Source organism: Pelobates fuscus, chromosome 5 (assembly GCF_036172605.1).
Source record: "Pelobates fuscus isolate aPelFus1 chromosome 5, aPelFus1.pri, whole genome shotgun sequence".
NCBI classification, from domain to species: Eukaryota; Metazoa; Chordata; class Amphibia; order Anura; family Pelobatidae; genus Pelobates; species Pelobates fuscus.
Window position 1 is genome coordinate 190,443,422 of NC_086321.1, and position 15,598 is coordinate 190,459,019.

The 15,598-nt window shown below is 35.0% G+C and overlaps 1 protein-coding gene and 1 gene segment (V, D, J or C); both read left to right on the top strand.

Annotated features, from left to right (window-relative positions):
• Positions 1-15,113, top strand: part of LOC134611213 (uncharacterized) — a 78,588-nt gene extending 63,475 nt beyond the window's left edge. Inside the window, exons 7-13 of the mRNA XM_063454853.1 lie at positions 6,643-6,942; positions 7,501-7,791; positions 8,041-8,382; positions 9,114-9,413; positions 9,636-9,962; positions 11,650-11,807; positions 14,203-15,113. Of these exons, the coding sequence (XP_063310923.1) occupies positions 6,643-6,942; positions 7,501-7,791; positions 8,041-8,382; positions 9,114-9,413; positions 9,636-9,962; positions 11,650-11,807; positions 14,203-14,211 (1,727 nt within the window). The 3' untranslated portion in view covers positions 14,212-15,113. The remainder of the gene's footprint in view (positions 1-6,642; positions 6,943-7,500; positions 7,792-8,040; positions 8,383-9,113; positions 9,414-9,635; positions 9,963-11,649; positions 11,808-14,202) is intronic.
• Positions 1-15,598, top strand: part of LOC134611216 (Ig alpha chain C region-like) — a 280,513-nt gene that overhangs the window by 62,971 nt on the left and 201,944 nt on the right.

The window sequence follows — 15,598 nt, forward strand, 5'->3', positions numbered from 1 at the left end:
CATAAGTCCGTGAGTGCAGCTTGCTTTACTTCATTTAACTATATATATATATATATATATATATATATATATATATAGATATATAAAACCGCATTATGCGAGAGGATTCGAGGACACAGGTCAAGTGTCTGGCTTGCCTACAGAGATGGCAAGTCAGACAAACCTGTGGCCAGACATTTCCTGGAAAGCCAACATCGACTCTCGACGCTAAGATGCATGGCGATTGACCACGTTCCAATGCCGACAAGAGGGGAAGGCAGGGCTAGATTATTGTTGCAGCGAGAAACATTTTGGATCCTTGAACTGAATACATTATCCCCAAATGGACTGAATGAAAAGTATTCTTTCCTTCCATTTCTTTAGATATGAAGAGTTTATCAACTTGTAAATAATTTGTGTATATATGAAAATAGGAGTTTTTAATAATTTAGGAATAGGTATTACTGTTCTTGCCATTTTTATTACTCTCACCACTAAATGGTTCTACTTCTAGATAGATAGGGTGATTGTTACTTTAAACCATGCAACCTTATAGAATACCTTAAATTTAATCCTTTGGATGTTAATTCGGGAGGGGTACTGCTTGTACTCTAATGGATCCAAATTATTGGATTATGCATTTTGCACTTTTTATTTTCTCACGTATGTGATTTCATTTTGCACTTTTTCACTTTTTAATCATTGTTATAATTTAGTACTTATCTAGGACACTTGGTTCATTGTATTGCCCATAGATTGGGACTATTGAGGTATATATTTAACTTTAGGTCCCACGGTGCATGGACCATCATCCAAAGTAACGGATCACAGAACACAGCATTTTAAAATTTAAATGTCTTTGTTATCACATTTAAAACCATTTTATGCATAGTTATATTGGAACTGAGTTTCTCCCTATGTCTTCAAGGACTCATTTGGTATTTGCTGTTTCATCCATGTCTAATTCATAAGCATATGAACATAGGGGAATATTCTCTTAACTATGTTATTGGCATGTATGTAACCTCTATGTTTAACTCAATCTAATTGTTGTAGCTAATATATGGTTGAACCTTTAGCTTTTATGGGACCTGATGGTGGTGAGTAATTATTTATCTTATTATTAATTCTTATTAATTCTGTATAAAAGCCTGTCACTTGTAAGATATATTTTTTGTGTGTCCTGATGAAAGTTCCAAGTTAGGAACTAAAACATCGACTTGTGACAATAAATCAAATTGTTGTTGAAATCCAGGAGTGCCGGCAATCAATTTATATGTAAGTACCCCTCAAGTATAGGTTTTGGTGATTTGGAAAGTTACAGGGTCAAACATAAATAGGGAGTGTCCAGGTTGTTTTTTTTTTAATAGCAACTTAGTCACAAACACTGGCCAAAGTTAACGTTCATATTAGTTTTTTGCATTTTTCACACATAAACAAATATAAATGCTAATTTTGGCCAGTGTTTGTGACTAAGTGGCTACTGCAAAAGACTGGACATATCCCATTTTGAATACAATGGCCTGTCTACTTTTTCAAATGGTAGGTCATGGTGGGGTTAATTTTCATTTCTGGGCTGCCATACCGTCTAAAAGGCAACATAGCCAATCTGGCAAATAGCATTTTACAAAAAATAGAAATTGGCAAATCTTATGTTTGACCCTGTAACTTTCCAAATCACCATAAAACCTATACTTGTTGGGTTGTACTCCTGAGAAATTACTCTACACAAATATGAGTGTTTTAGAGCAGTAAATGTATTATACTGATAATATCGTCGTGAAATGGCAATTTATGTGTAAAAAATACAAGAAAACAAATATAAACGCTAATTTTGGCCATGGTTTGTGACTAAGTGGCTACTAAAAAAAGAGTGGACATACCCCAATTTGAATACCATGGGTTGTCTACTTTAAAAAAAAAATATGGTTTGATGGGGGTAAATTACATTGCTCAGCTTCAAAAATGTCCCAAATAGGACATGGGTACATGTTGACCAGATGTGAAAATTCCAAGTTGGAAAACTGGAATGAACCTCTAAATAAGGTCTTTTAGCCCCCAGAGAACCCGACACAGCTACAGGAGATGTACTCAGGAGATGTTGCTGAACATACATGTGTCAAAAAAATCACCAATTATTTTTATTATTTTAAATTTGGCATAGATTGGTGGCAAAATGGTTGCATGAAAGAGTCAAAATACCCCAAGTTTAATACCTTAGGTTCTCTTCTTTTAAAAAAATATATACATGTGAAGGGTTATTCAGGGATCCATGACAGATATCAGTGTTACTATGTAACTTGCATTAATTTTGAAAAAAAAATGGTTTGGAAATAGCAAAGTGCTACTTGTAATTATACAATATATAACTTGCAAAAAAAAAAAACCTAAGTACATGTTAACATTGGGTATTTCTAAACTCAGGACAAAATTTTGAAACTATTTATCATGGGTGTTATTTGGCGGTTGTAGATGCATAACAGATTTTGGGGGTCAAAATTAGAAAAAGTGTTTTTTTACATTTTTTTCATCATATTTTATAATTTTTTTTATAGTAAATTATACGATACAATGACAATAATGGTATCTTAATAGTATCTTTAGAAAGACCATTTGATGGCAAGAAAAACGATATATAATATGTGTGGGTACAGTAAATGAATAAGAGGAAACTTACAGCTAAACACAAACACCGCAGAAATGTAAAAACAGCCCTGGTCCTTAACAGTAAGAAAATGGAAAAGCTGCCTGGTCACTAAGGGGTTAATAAACTACTCAAATCTCATCCATCACCAAAAAAATCACAACAATATGTTCCTTCACCTCTTGTTTGTCCATGCTGTGAAATTATCTTTGTAATGTAATTCGAGGAAACAAAATATCAGGGGGATACCATTCAACATATAGCAGATATTTTTGTATTTTTTTTTTATATGTTCTACCTATGAGACCCCCAGGACATGGGGAGGGAAATCCAAGGATTTAGCTCAGTCTATTTTAATATTAAAATGTGGGCAAGTGGGAAGTGCTATGTCTTTGTATTTAAATACCCTAGGGAATTCAGGTCAAAGAGATTACATTTATAGATAAGTTGAATCTACCATAAGGTGTTTGATATATATCTTGATTTGGCAGAGCAAGAATGATTCAGGATGAATCTTGTACTTGGCCTCCAGTACATTTTTCACATATTGTCATGTCATGTGCCTAAGAGATATATTTGCTTACAAATTGCCTCTTTTGATTAGGCTTGGCACTCATGAGGGTAAATCATTTAATCTGCATACTGCATACGGAGATATTTGGCTACAGTTGCCCAATATATATATGAATATTACTATAGCACTACATTATAAATATTAACTTGGCACAATCCTGACAAGACATTTCACCCAAATACTGCCAAAATCATACTGGTACTCTATTATTTGTATAACTAGATGTTATTTTAGTCCAAAACAGTACTAGATAGACAATTGTCACAAGTATATACACTGACTGCTTAGAATCACAAATTCAGATATTAAATATCTGTATATTAACACTTAACAATGAAAACAGTCAATTGGAGTACAAAAAATACACTCATATCTGTTTGGATCACATTCTAGAATAGAAGCCTATATATAAATATTTTTTTTTCTGTTTAGATATATTCTGTGTTACCCCTTGGTATTATATTAAACCATTTTAACCTTTATGCTTAAATGTACATTTTAGATAGAAATTCAGTATTGGATAAATATAGATAAAATAGAGTATTCGTAATAAAAAAAGAGAAGACTGTGATGTTTTAATTACACAACAAGTTAAAGAACAAAAAAACGTATTGTAAGGACCTGGGAGTTCCTTTTTTACAAACTATGAGAGGAGAAAAAAAGTGAAAATTATAGAAAAAAGTAACATAATCCAACTTGGAAATTAAGACCATCTTGATGTAAAAAAAAAGGCCATTGAATTTCTTGCTGCCCTTGTTTTATAGTTATATGCGCTTGTCAAAAGTTAGAACTATGATTCTCTCTCTTCGTGGAGAACATATAGTCCAGGGCCTACTTGAGATTATTCCTTTCCTAATCACTCTATTATAGAGTTAATAAAAGATACAACTTCTCAAAATGATAATATATTTTATTTATATTTTTTTAGTGGCAGGGATCTGAAAAAGTTAGTCTTCAATAACTACAGAATTAGTTTCTGCAGCTATTGTAAGCACTCCCCTTTTTGCAAGCACAGACTTTCCATTGTCCAATTAGAGGCTTGTCATTAAGACGCCTTGCAAACAAATCAGGCATAAACAGACAAATAGATAGGTGGGTGGAAAAAGTGAAACTCAGTGCAGGCAAGCCACTGTCTAGAGGTCACTCAAATCTCAATTACAACAGAAACAAAAAACTGAATATATTATCAGAAGAAACAGGGCGCCCCAATCACTTTAATAGTTCAGTCAGAAATTCCTAATAAAAGGAAACCGTAAGTAGAGATAAAAAATCTAATTTATTACAGATAAAATCAAAAAGTTAATCACAGCACAACATATGTGCAATTTAGCAAATGTGCAAAAGCCAATATAGGCCAAGAGCCCCTAGGAATAGCAGCTTAAACAGAACATGATACTTAGATAATAATAAAAGTGCATGTGCTAAAGTGCAGAAGTAATAGTGCACAATAGTGGAAAAGGAAAGTGCACAGTGCTTGTCAGACCAGCAATCCACTTATACTAGTCAATCACAGACTGCAAAAACGCACAATAGACAAACAATATTAAAAATCCACAGCATACACGTTTAAAAAGACTGCTGATACCAAAATACAGGGTGCTTGATCGTGCTCAATGCGTTTCGTCTATCCGACTTCCTCAGGAGCTTCTTCCCGGTCTTCTCTCTTTTAAATCCGACAGTCCGTCTATCAACTTCCGTAATCGCGCATGTGCATGGCACGCCACGTGCACCATCATATGTCATGACGTGTGCGTGATCGATATGCACATGCGCGACCACGCTGGAATGCAGAATAACTTTATGCATCACATACACAGCCGTATTATGAACGTTCTACCACAAAAACGCTCAAAATCACTGCAGTTTGTATTAACAGCCTAACTTCCAGCTATCTCCTAACATAGACCTCTAACAGCCTAAAAATAATATAAATTGGATTTATAGGAAGAAATTTATCTGTAATAAATTGGATTTTTTTTATCTCTACTTACGGTTTCCTTTTATTAGGAATTTCTGACTGAACTATTAAAGTGATTGTGGAGCCCTGTTTCTTCTGATATTATAAACAAATCAGGCATGCATGTAATTGGCCAATTATACATTTCTTAGTGAGCTGTATTACAACTCAATGAGGAGTGCTTGATTAGCAAATATTGAGATTGGCTCTTACTTCTACTTTGAACTATAGCTAAAATTAAGTGCGTCAGGAAACCCACAATGCTGTCTGATTAGCTCACAATTTCTACTTGCTGCTAGCCATTGACAAGTGAAAATTTAGCCCAGTGAGTAGAAATTTACCCATGGTGATTCATGCCAAGGGCTCTTCCGGCTTGCAGTGGCAAGTAATTTTTAAGGCCAGGCTTGTAGCATAGGTCCTAATTGTTGACATCTTATTTTCAAAGCTGAAATAAGAGCTGCGTTTAATTTTATATATGTTGAAAAAAGTCCCTGGAGTGCTATCATTTTGTTTTGTTATTTTACGTGCAGACCAGCACCAGGCATTACCATCTCTGGACTCTGGAATGTAGCTTTCAAGCAGATACATACATATTAATACGTTAACTCATACTTACCCTTGAGTCATGCTTTATTAAATACTCTGTAACTGTAAATGCATATTTCCTAATCAATACAACTTGCCATTGTACATCTTATATTTGTTAATCCCTCACTCATCCCATTTTGGTGTAATTCTATATTGGTGTTAAATGCCAAAGTCTATGCAGCCACCCCATAATGAATGTCATTTAAGTACAGGGTTTACATATATTTTTTTTAATTCTTGGTATAGGTTAATGAGCTATGCAAAATAAAAATTGCAAGTTATATTAGAAATCAAATGAAAAAATTTAAATGAGTAAACAGAAAGTATATAATTTTCACAGCACAGTCTTACTATTATGAATCACTGGTTATCCGATCGGGTTTTATGGATCATCAACAGTGTAGACTTTATAAATATCTCATTGGAACACAACTGGGCCATCCATTAACACTAGATTATCAGTGGTATTTAATGACTGATTTATGTATGTCAGTTCTAAAATAACTGCAATATACATAATTCCAGTTTGTAGCTAATGTACATGTACTTCACAGCACTTCATATATATATTGGATGGTTTATGTTTACTTGATACTAGCGGTTTTATGAACACGCACACCTATGTAGTCAATAATTACCTGCACTTCACATGTATTAATGCAGGTTATATCTGTACCAGCAAAACACTTCAAGTACTTAGTCTTACATTTACCTAAGTGCCAGGTCCTAAAAATATAATCAAATTCTATATAACCCGCCAGTTTAGTCTTTTCATACTATAAAAAAAAACAAATGATGACCTTCCCATATGCTCTCGAGCTCTATTATTTTTATGGCTTTGTTGGCTCAAAGTCCAGTATGTTATTTACAACATAGTTTTGCCACCCTGTCTCCTCTTAGCCGTTCCCAGAAGTGTATCCGTGCGCGTCTTCCATTCCCCTGATTCATTGGAACATAAAACTCTTCTCTGCATTGTTGATGGTCACATACACAAAGAAATAACTATAACATGGAAGCATAAAAATAAAAATTTAAAGTGTACCTCCAGCCATCTAGAATATAACGATGATGGGACATTCACTTCAAGCTGCACGTTAACAGTGGAAAAAAAGACATGGGCCACTGGATACATCTACAGTTGTGGAGTCACAGGCGTGGAGTTTAAAGACACTCTCCCGATAACAGACATTAGCGCACTAGGTAAGAAATGTTTATCTCTAAAATGTATATACATTTTCCCCATAAATTATTATTCTTAGTAATATTTAAAGCTAGAGTGCATTACCCATATGTATGGCATTATGTCTATTTATTTCTCAACTTGCAGCATTCACTTTTATGAAATGCTATTTTGGATGCAAAATGGGAAATTTTCTTTTGATTCTTGACAATTCACACTTAAGTGAATAATCCTACTAGCAATAAATTTGGCTCAGAACATAGCAGAAGGTTAATTTGCATACACAAGCCTTAAGACACATGATGCAAAGTGATTGTTGGTGTCTTATCACTAAAAGAAATAGATCTAACAATATTAATTGGTAAAATAGCAACATCTACTTTCAAAAAGAAAATTCAAAACCATCTGTAAATTTTAGCTCAATGTACAGAATACTTTATCATAGTTGACTATTGAGCAGTTAATTAATTACATGGTTTAATTTTCCAACATAAACCCTACTTTGTACAAATTTCCAAACAATATCAGTTTATGAGTTTTACAAAAAAATTGTGACATTTCACTTTAATCTATTTTAGATAACTCGGGGATAATACCAACATTAGAGATACATAAACCATACTTCGAAACACTCTTTCTGAATAGGAGTGGAGACATTTCTTGCAAAACCAACGTGCCACATGCAGCCATTGAATGGATGGAAGATGAAAAAAAGTGGGACGGCACAGTGAAAGCCATCACAGGTGGTTGGTTGCAGAGCACAACACAAGTCAGTCTCCAGGATTGGAAAACAAAACGTCTGGCATGTAAATTGAAATCTCCAGGAAACATCTTACTGAAAAGAACTCAGAGTATAAACACTTTATACAGTATGTATTGACAGCAATCAATATTTTACTCTTCACATAGGATTTGTATCTCTGCTTATTAATATAACATAACTATATTAGCATCTGAATGCAGTTATATACAGTCTTCTAAATTGTACTACCCATTCAAAGTAATATATGTCGTCTACTTATTATGCGTTTGGGTTATACGTCTTACTTGATACACTTTTTCAACCAGCTAATTTTATTGACATTTCTTTTTCTTTTTTTTTTTTTTGCTTCCGTCAGCCCCAGCAGAGGTGAAACCCCCAAAAGTATATCTTCTGCCTCCGTTTCAAGAGAGTGAAGATTTGGATAATAACTTGACATTGCTTTGTGTAGTTAAGGGCTTTTATCCACAAGATCTCTTTGTCACATGGGAGATCAATAATACCATGATACCCCAAGGGTACAATCCTGGTACCAGTGACATTAGCTGCCACCATGAAAAAAAGCAATGCTCAACTACAAGTCAACTCCTTATCCTGAGGACAGAGTGGAATAGTGGGACTACTTACACATGCTTGGTCGCACATGTATCTTCAACAGCATACACAAGGCAGAACAGAAGCATCTCTACTGACAAACATGGTAGGGTTGCCATATTGTATATAACAATCATATTGATGGTATCCCAGTAAAACCAACAACCCTGTATTAAAGGGACACTCCACTGCCCAAATTTTAAAAAATCATTGTTTAGTAGATATACCCCAAATGCAAACTTGCATGCATTTAGCAATGCATTTTTTCATAGGGGATATAAAAATAGCTTGCAAAAGCTACAGTTCTCTGCTCTGCTGCATTTGCTTCTAACCCCTCCCAGACTTTCTAAAGCTGTCCAATCACAGCCTTCCAATGCAGCTCAAAGCGAAGTATTTGCAAGGCAGGTGCTCTGAGCAATTGCGGCCTCTTGAGTTTAGCTCTACTGAGTTAACCAAACCAGGTAGTAACAGGATCTGTTGTCAGCTTGATAGCTGGGGGGGGCATAACCAGGTTCATTTATAAAAGTATCAGTTTCTATTGACATCGGCACTTTTTGCAAAATAAATAAAGAGGACATACTCTTCACACATAACGCTTTTCAGCAAGCTAAAGTTTTTTCTGTGTCTGGAGTGTCCCTTTAATTTTACAGGTGTTGTATAGTTTATATATTTATTTTATTTGGTAAGTAGACCTACTTATACACCCAAAATAGTGGATTTTGAAAATTATTGTACATACCTCAAGTACATAAAATATTTTTCATAAATCATATTCTTACTTCAAGAAAAATCATCTAACAAAATGCTGCTGTTTTTATTTTTATTTTATTTTTTTAGAGCTAACAGCTTTTGAATCAGCAATTGATATTATCAAGCCTTCCTTCAAAGATCTTTTTCTTGATAAATCTGCAAATGTTTCATGCAGCACCAGCCATGAAAATGCTACAATACAGTGGATATTGGATGGGGAACGAATCCCCCCAAACTATAATGAAACACTATTCAAACATAATTCGACTTGGTTCCAAAGCACCATAGACATCACCCTTGAACAGTGGAAGACAACTTCAAACCTAACGTGCCAGGTTAAAGATTACAAAGAAGCAGTGATTGAATCAAGAGTCATATTGCCATACAGTGAGTGCCATCAGACACAATCAATATGTGTAGATTGTTGTGTGTGAGTCACGGCGGAATAGTCTTGTGATTGTCTACTTCATATAGAAATGTTATTATTCAAGCTGTGATCTCTTATTACAAAAATTGCATTGTCATTACTAATAAAAGTATTACCAAAAGTTGTATCCACAGTACTTTATTTCCATAACATATTTGTTTCGTAAATCTTGTTTTTTTCAGCCTTAGGAAAGATGAAAGCACCAGTAGTGCATTTACTTTCCTCTGCTTCAGACAACGTGGACACTGAAAACAAGACTTTGACTTGTTTAGTAACAGCTTTTTATCCAGGGGATCTCTTTGTGAACTGGGAAGTTGTGGGACTTTCAATTCAACTTGATGCTCCTGACATGAGCAAACTTACATGTGACCATGAAGCGCAACAATGCTTGTATGTCAGTCAACTTTCCATCCCTAAGGACACTTGGTTCAAAGGAGTGACCTATGTCTGCCACGTGGCACACATTACCTTAGAAAATCCTATAAAGATGAACATAAGTGCTTCTTATGGTAACGTTGTATTCTACAATTTGCTGACTATTCAAAGTTATAATTCAAAAATGTTTAAGAGTGACAATATCAAAATACATTCTGTAGCATCTACCTTTGTTTTGTCTGTATAGTCATCAATTATCACATAATTTACAGATTATTGCTTATTGCTAGTGGAGCTAGTTGATTTAGACAAAGTTCTGGGTATAATGAGTAATCTAAAGCATTTAGCATCACTAAGTTATAATGTAAAACTATTAATAAAGCAAAAGCAAACAGAGCATGTTTTTGTAGTTTTTAAGTATTTCCGGGAGTTTTGATGCATTATCTTTGCTGCTTTACTAAAGTTCTAACTTTAAAACTTGCCGTTTTGCAAACTGTTCTCTAATTGGTTTAACAGAAAAACCTCACTCAGTATCAGCTATTGGATGAATTGTGTAATATGAATAAATTGCCCAATTTCTCTATAGAACATATATATATATATATATATATATATGGAATTCTTATTAGGGTTCTGGGAAGATTGCATAAATAACAAGTAAGGCATGTTTCTGCTTATATTCTATAACTGCCTTAGTGCAATAGCAATTCCATTTATTTAAAGGTTTAGTAACTAAGCAGAGAATTGTGTTGAATTAAAAAAAAATGCTGAACGCTATGAATACAGCTAAATGTTGCCATTTGGGTTTCATTTCACTAAATTTCACTATTATGATGAATAAACTGCTGCATTCTTTTGTTATTAACGTTAATATTTGGTCCTAATCTAAAGCTTTATTTGGAGTCACAACTACTATTTTGTACTTGAAGTTTCACCTTCAAAATATTTTAAGTAAATTAAAAGGTAAGTATTAATGTCTCTGTATACACATATGGTGCAAATAAACCAGATATCAAAATGAAGATCAGATAAGAGGTCAATATAGTTACATAGTTACATAGCTGAAAAGAGACTTGCGTCCATCAAGTTCAGCCTTCCTCACATATGTTTTTTGCTATTGATCCAAAAGAAGGCAAAAAAAAACCCCAGTTTGAAGCACTTCCAATTTTGCAACAAGCTAGGAAAAAAATTCCTTCTTGACCCCAGAATGGCAGTCAGATTTATCCTTGGATCAAGCAGTTATTACCCTACATTGAAAGATTATATCCTTGAATATTCTGTTTTTGCAAGTATGCATCTATTAGCTGTTTGAACATCTGTATGGACTCTGATAAAACCACTTCTTCAGGCAGAGAATTCCACATCCTGATTGTTCTTACAGTAAAAAAACCTTTCCTTTGCGTTAGACGAAATCTTCTTTCTTCTAGTCTAAACGCATGACCTCGTGTCAATATCCATTCCTCTACAAAGATGCAAATGGAAGGCTAGATTTGTCATTGACATAGGTTTACCTGATTGACAACAAGCCCTCAATAATGCACAGCCTTTAGAATCTCGCAACATATCTTACACTTATCTAGGAGAAGAAAAGCATTTTCACTGGAATTGGTCAATCAGGTCATAGTAGAGAATACTAAAAATATAAACGTTGCATTCATTTACAAATTACAATAATATACAAATACAAGCAAGCAAATTGCTAGGAAAGGCAAAAGTGTGTCGTGAGATATGCTAATTAATTATTTAAGTTTTAAATAAATGGAAGAATTAGATGCTTACAAATGGGAATGAACACTATATGAATATCTATTTTATTTCCAGATAAAATGTCCACTAATGACATTACTGTTTATCATGATGAAGTGGGTGAGAATCTCAGTGACACAGAAGAGGCCTCCAGTGTGTGGACCACAGCATCCACGTTTATTGCTCTGTTTTTGCTTACTCTGGTATACAGCAGTTTTGTTACTTTTGTTAAGGTACAGTACAACTGATTTATTGTATGTGTCCTTCATAATGTAGTCTTTAAAATTAGGAATCCTATGCAAAAAAGAGAAAATGTGTACAATTATGAATTTAGGGGTGTTGCTCACAATAGTGTTCCTAGAATGAGTAACATGAGTGCCAAGCAACAGTTACAGTATGTCAGAGCAGGTCCATGTTCCTTGTGTCAACATCTGAATTAAAAAACATAATTCTGTACAAGTGTTCTTAAACCTTGTAATCAGAACCAACCAAAAGGTCATAATTTTCTGAAATCACACCTTTAACACTATTTAATCAATGATTCATCTTAATTGATACATTTGCACCTTGTATACTTATTATTATTATTATTATTATTATTAATGTTATTATTTTTATATTTATATAGCGCCAACAAATTCCATAGTGCTTTACAATGGGTGGACTAACACACATGTAGTTGTAACCAGACAAGTGTGACGCACAGAAACTGAGGGGTTGAGGGCCCTGCTAAATGAGCTTACATGCTAAAGGGAGTGGGGTAAAGTGACACAAAAGGCAAGTGAAATATTTGGGAAGTAAATTGGTAGAATAGTATTCATTGAAGACTTAGTGTGTAGTTTTTCAGAGCCATTAAAAGTTTAATTGATGTGCTTTTGTGAAAAAGTGAGTTTTTAATGATTTTTTTGAAAGAGTGGAGACTGGGTGAGCATCTAACGGAAAAGGGAAGGGAGTTACACAGGAACGGTGCAGCCCTAGAGAAGTCTTGGATATGAGCATCAGAGTTGGTGGATAGACGCAGGTCTTCGGCAGAGCGTAGGGGCCTAGACGGGACATACTTGTGTATTAGGGAGAATAGATAGGTTGGAGTAGCATTATGTGGATATTTGAACGCAAGAACCAGAATTTTATATTGAGCCCTATATTTTACTGGAAGTCAATGCAGGGACTGAAAGAGGCATGAGGCGTGGGGGGTGTGGGCGGACAGGAAGATGAGCCTCTCTGTCGCATTCATTATAGACTGCAATGGGGCAAGTTGGGAGCACGTAAGAGCAGCAGATTGCAGTAGTCAAGGCAAGAGAGCACAGTGGCATCGGCCAGCACCTTAGCCGCATCTGGCGTTAAGTAGAGGCGGATGCTCGCAATGATTTTGAGATGGAAGCAGCAGAATTTGGTGATAGACTTGACATAAGGGGTGAAGGAGACATCAGAGTCAAAGAGAACACGTAGGCAGTGAGCCTGCGTGGTGGAGCTGATGGTAGCATCATTAACGTGGAGGAGCCAGAAACAGGAGTACCAACTCTTGAGGGAGGAAAGACCAGAAGTTCTGTTTTGGACAAGTTGAGCTTAAGGAAGTGGGCAGCCATCCAGTTAGAAATAGCAGAGAGCCAGTCAGAGACACTAGTCAAGAGGGGCAGGGAGGGATCAGGGAGATTTGCATGTCATCTGCATAGAAGTAATATTGGAAGTCAAAGGAGCTGATGAGTTTACCAAGGGAGGCAGTATAGATCGAGAACAGTAGGGGACCAAGGACTGAACCTTGGGGGACACCAACAGAGAGAGGTTGTGAGAAAGAGCTAGAGCCAGAGAAAGAAATGCTAAAAGAGTGCTGGGTGATGTAGCAGGAGCACCAGGAGAGAGCAATAGGAGAGAGATTACGGAGAATGAGAAGAAGCTGTTGATGATCAACAGTATTAAAAGCAGCGGAAAGGTCAAGGAGAATTAGAATAGAGTAATGACCATGATATTTTCCAGCGAGTAGATCGTTTGATACTTTGGTCAGAGACGTTTCCACAGATGGCTGAGCGCGGAAACCAGACTGAAGTGGGTCAGCAGAGAACTGGACTCGATAAAGTCTGTCAATCTCACATACACAAGTCTTTCAAGGATCTTGGATGCAAAAAGCAGTAGCGAGATAGGGCGGTAGTTGGACGGGGAGTGCATGGGGTCACACATAAAAGACCGTGTGTGGCTCCCATTAAACCAGTTGACTCCCAGAACTGTGTATCGTCAAGTTACTGGGGAGTGTAGGAATATTCTATTGAATTGCGCCTTCCTTTATGCTCTACAGTCTACCAGCGGAGATATTGATTGTATTATTGCAGCTCTGCTACAACTTATGTAGGACCTTACATAAAAAATTGCAGTAAGTGGAACCTCTGTGGCACATACAAAGATCAATCTTTCAATCCAAATGTCGACCTACATATGGTTTGAAACATTATTCTTTATATGTGGCACTGCAGTGTTGAAATAAACACATAAATATTTTGAAAGTCTTGAGGGTGCTCCTTCCACTTAACATATAAGATCTAATATTTATCTATCTATCGTTCTATCTATTGATATTGGTATTACTAGAATTATTATTTCAATAATGAATGAGATTTTCATTGTCATTTTCTTTAGGTAAAGTAATCGTAAAGGACAAGTATCCCAACATTTACCAATCCAATGATTCAGTATCATAACCCCTAATTCTGCTTTGTGTGTGATGGAAATATATTCAGAAGATGTATGTGAAAACATGACTAAATAAATTACAGAAAGTTGGCAATTTGATGACTCATCAACATACACCCAAAGAAGGTTGATGAATAGGAAACACCTCGCTGAAAAAATGGAGTTAGAAGTGAGAGCAGATCTGAGAAGTACCACAATTATTGCAGTAGATATTTAATTCTGATTGAGAGTTATGGCAAGAATAATGATTCCAAACATTTCCACTCTGCCCTGGTCTAGTTCATTCAAAATTGCAAACAATCAAAATTAAAATGTGATTTGCCAAGAGATGAATAGAAGCAGTTGTAACTTGAATTTAATTTTGTTAAACATCTTGTAAAGCGGATGAACAAGTTTCCAAATTGCAAATTTGTTATAACCATTTTCTAATTTTACTATCGTTTTCTTCTTAGTAAATCTTTGTGACTTCTTCAGTCCCAAATTTTGTAAATCATTATGTATTGTGATGGTACAGTTTATAATTAGAATGTTGGACATTTATACAGACAAATGTTTCATGTGCTATAAGTTGTAAGATGCAGGTTTTTAATGTGACCTATATTATATCAAATATACTATGTTGAGCTAAAACATCCAGAGAAGTTATGCCTAAACAATTTATATTCTACTCTATCTAGTTTTTAGTTTTACAAATATATGCTATTTTAGCCAACTGTACACAATTAACCATGTCGATTGTATTGGCTTGTATCATTTCATTTACTGAATTTAATAATGCTGTATTGAGCCACTTCTCAAAGACATATCGTATACAAGGGCTTTATTTTTATTATATCTGATTGTCATCAAATCTACTTTTGCTTCCAAATAAAATATGTATGCATTGTTTTCCATTTGTACTTTATTAAAAAAGGTTTTATGGATACAGAAAGAAACACAACATACAGCCATGTAACTCATTTTTAATGTAACTTTACTCATCCACTCAAACTACTTCATTATAAGATACCAATGCTGTAAAATATCCTATAAGAAATGTGTCAGCTTATAACCTTCAATATGTCATTGGTTAATGGGTGGTTTCTATATTACGCTGCCTAAAACAATTATCCTTCCCAAACCAAGTGAATCCAGAAACTATAGAAGGGTGCTGACACCACTGTTCAATTTATTTAAATTCTTAGGTGGAGCAAATTGCAGTTTCCAGGACAACCAATTTTGTCATGAAGACAATGCCGTTTGAGTGTAAATATTGCCATATGTTCATACATATAGTTTGTGTTAATCCTGTCCAACAGTTCCAGCATCATTGAGCATGAGTTTGTCTTCCAAACAAGGGCAA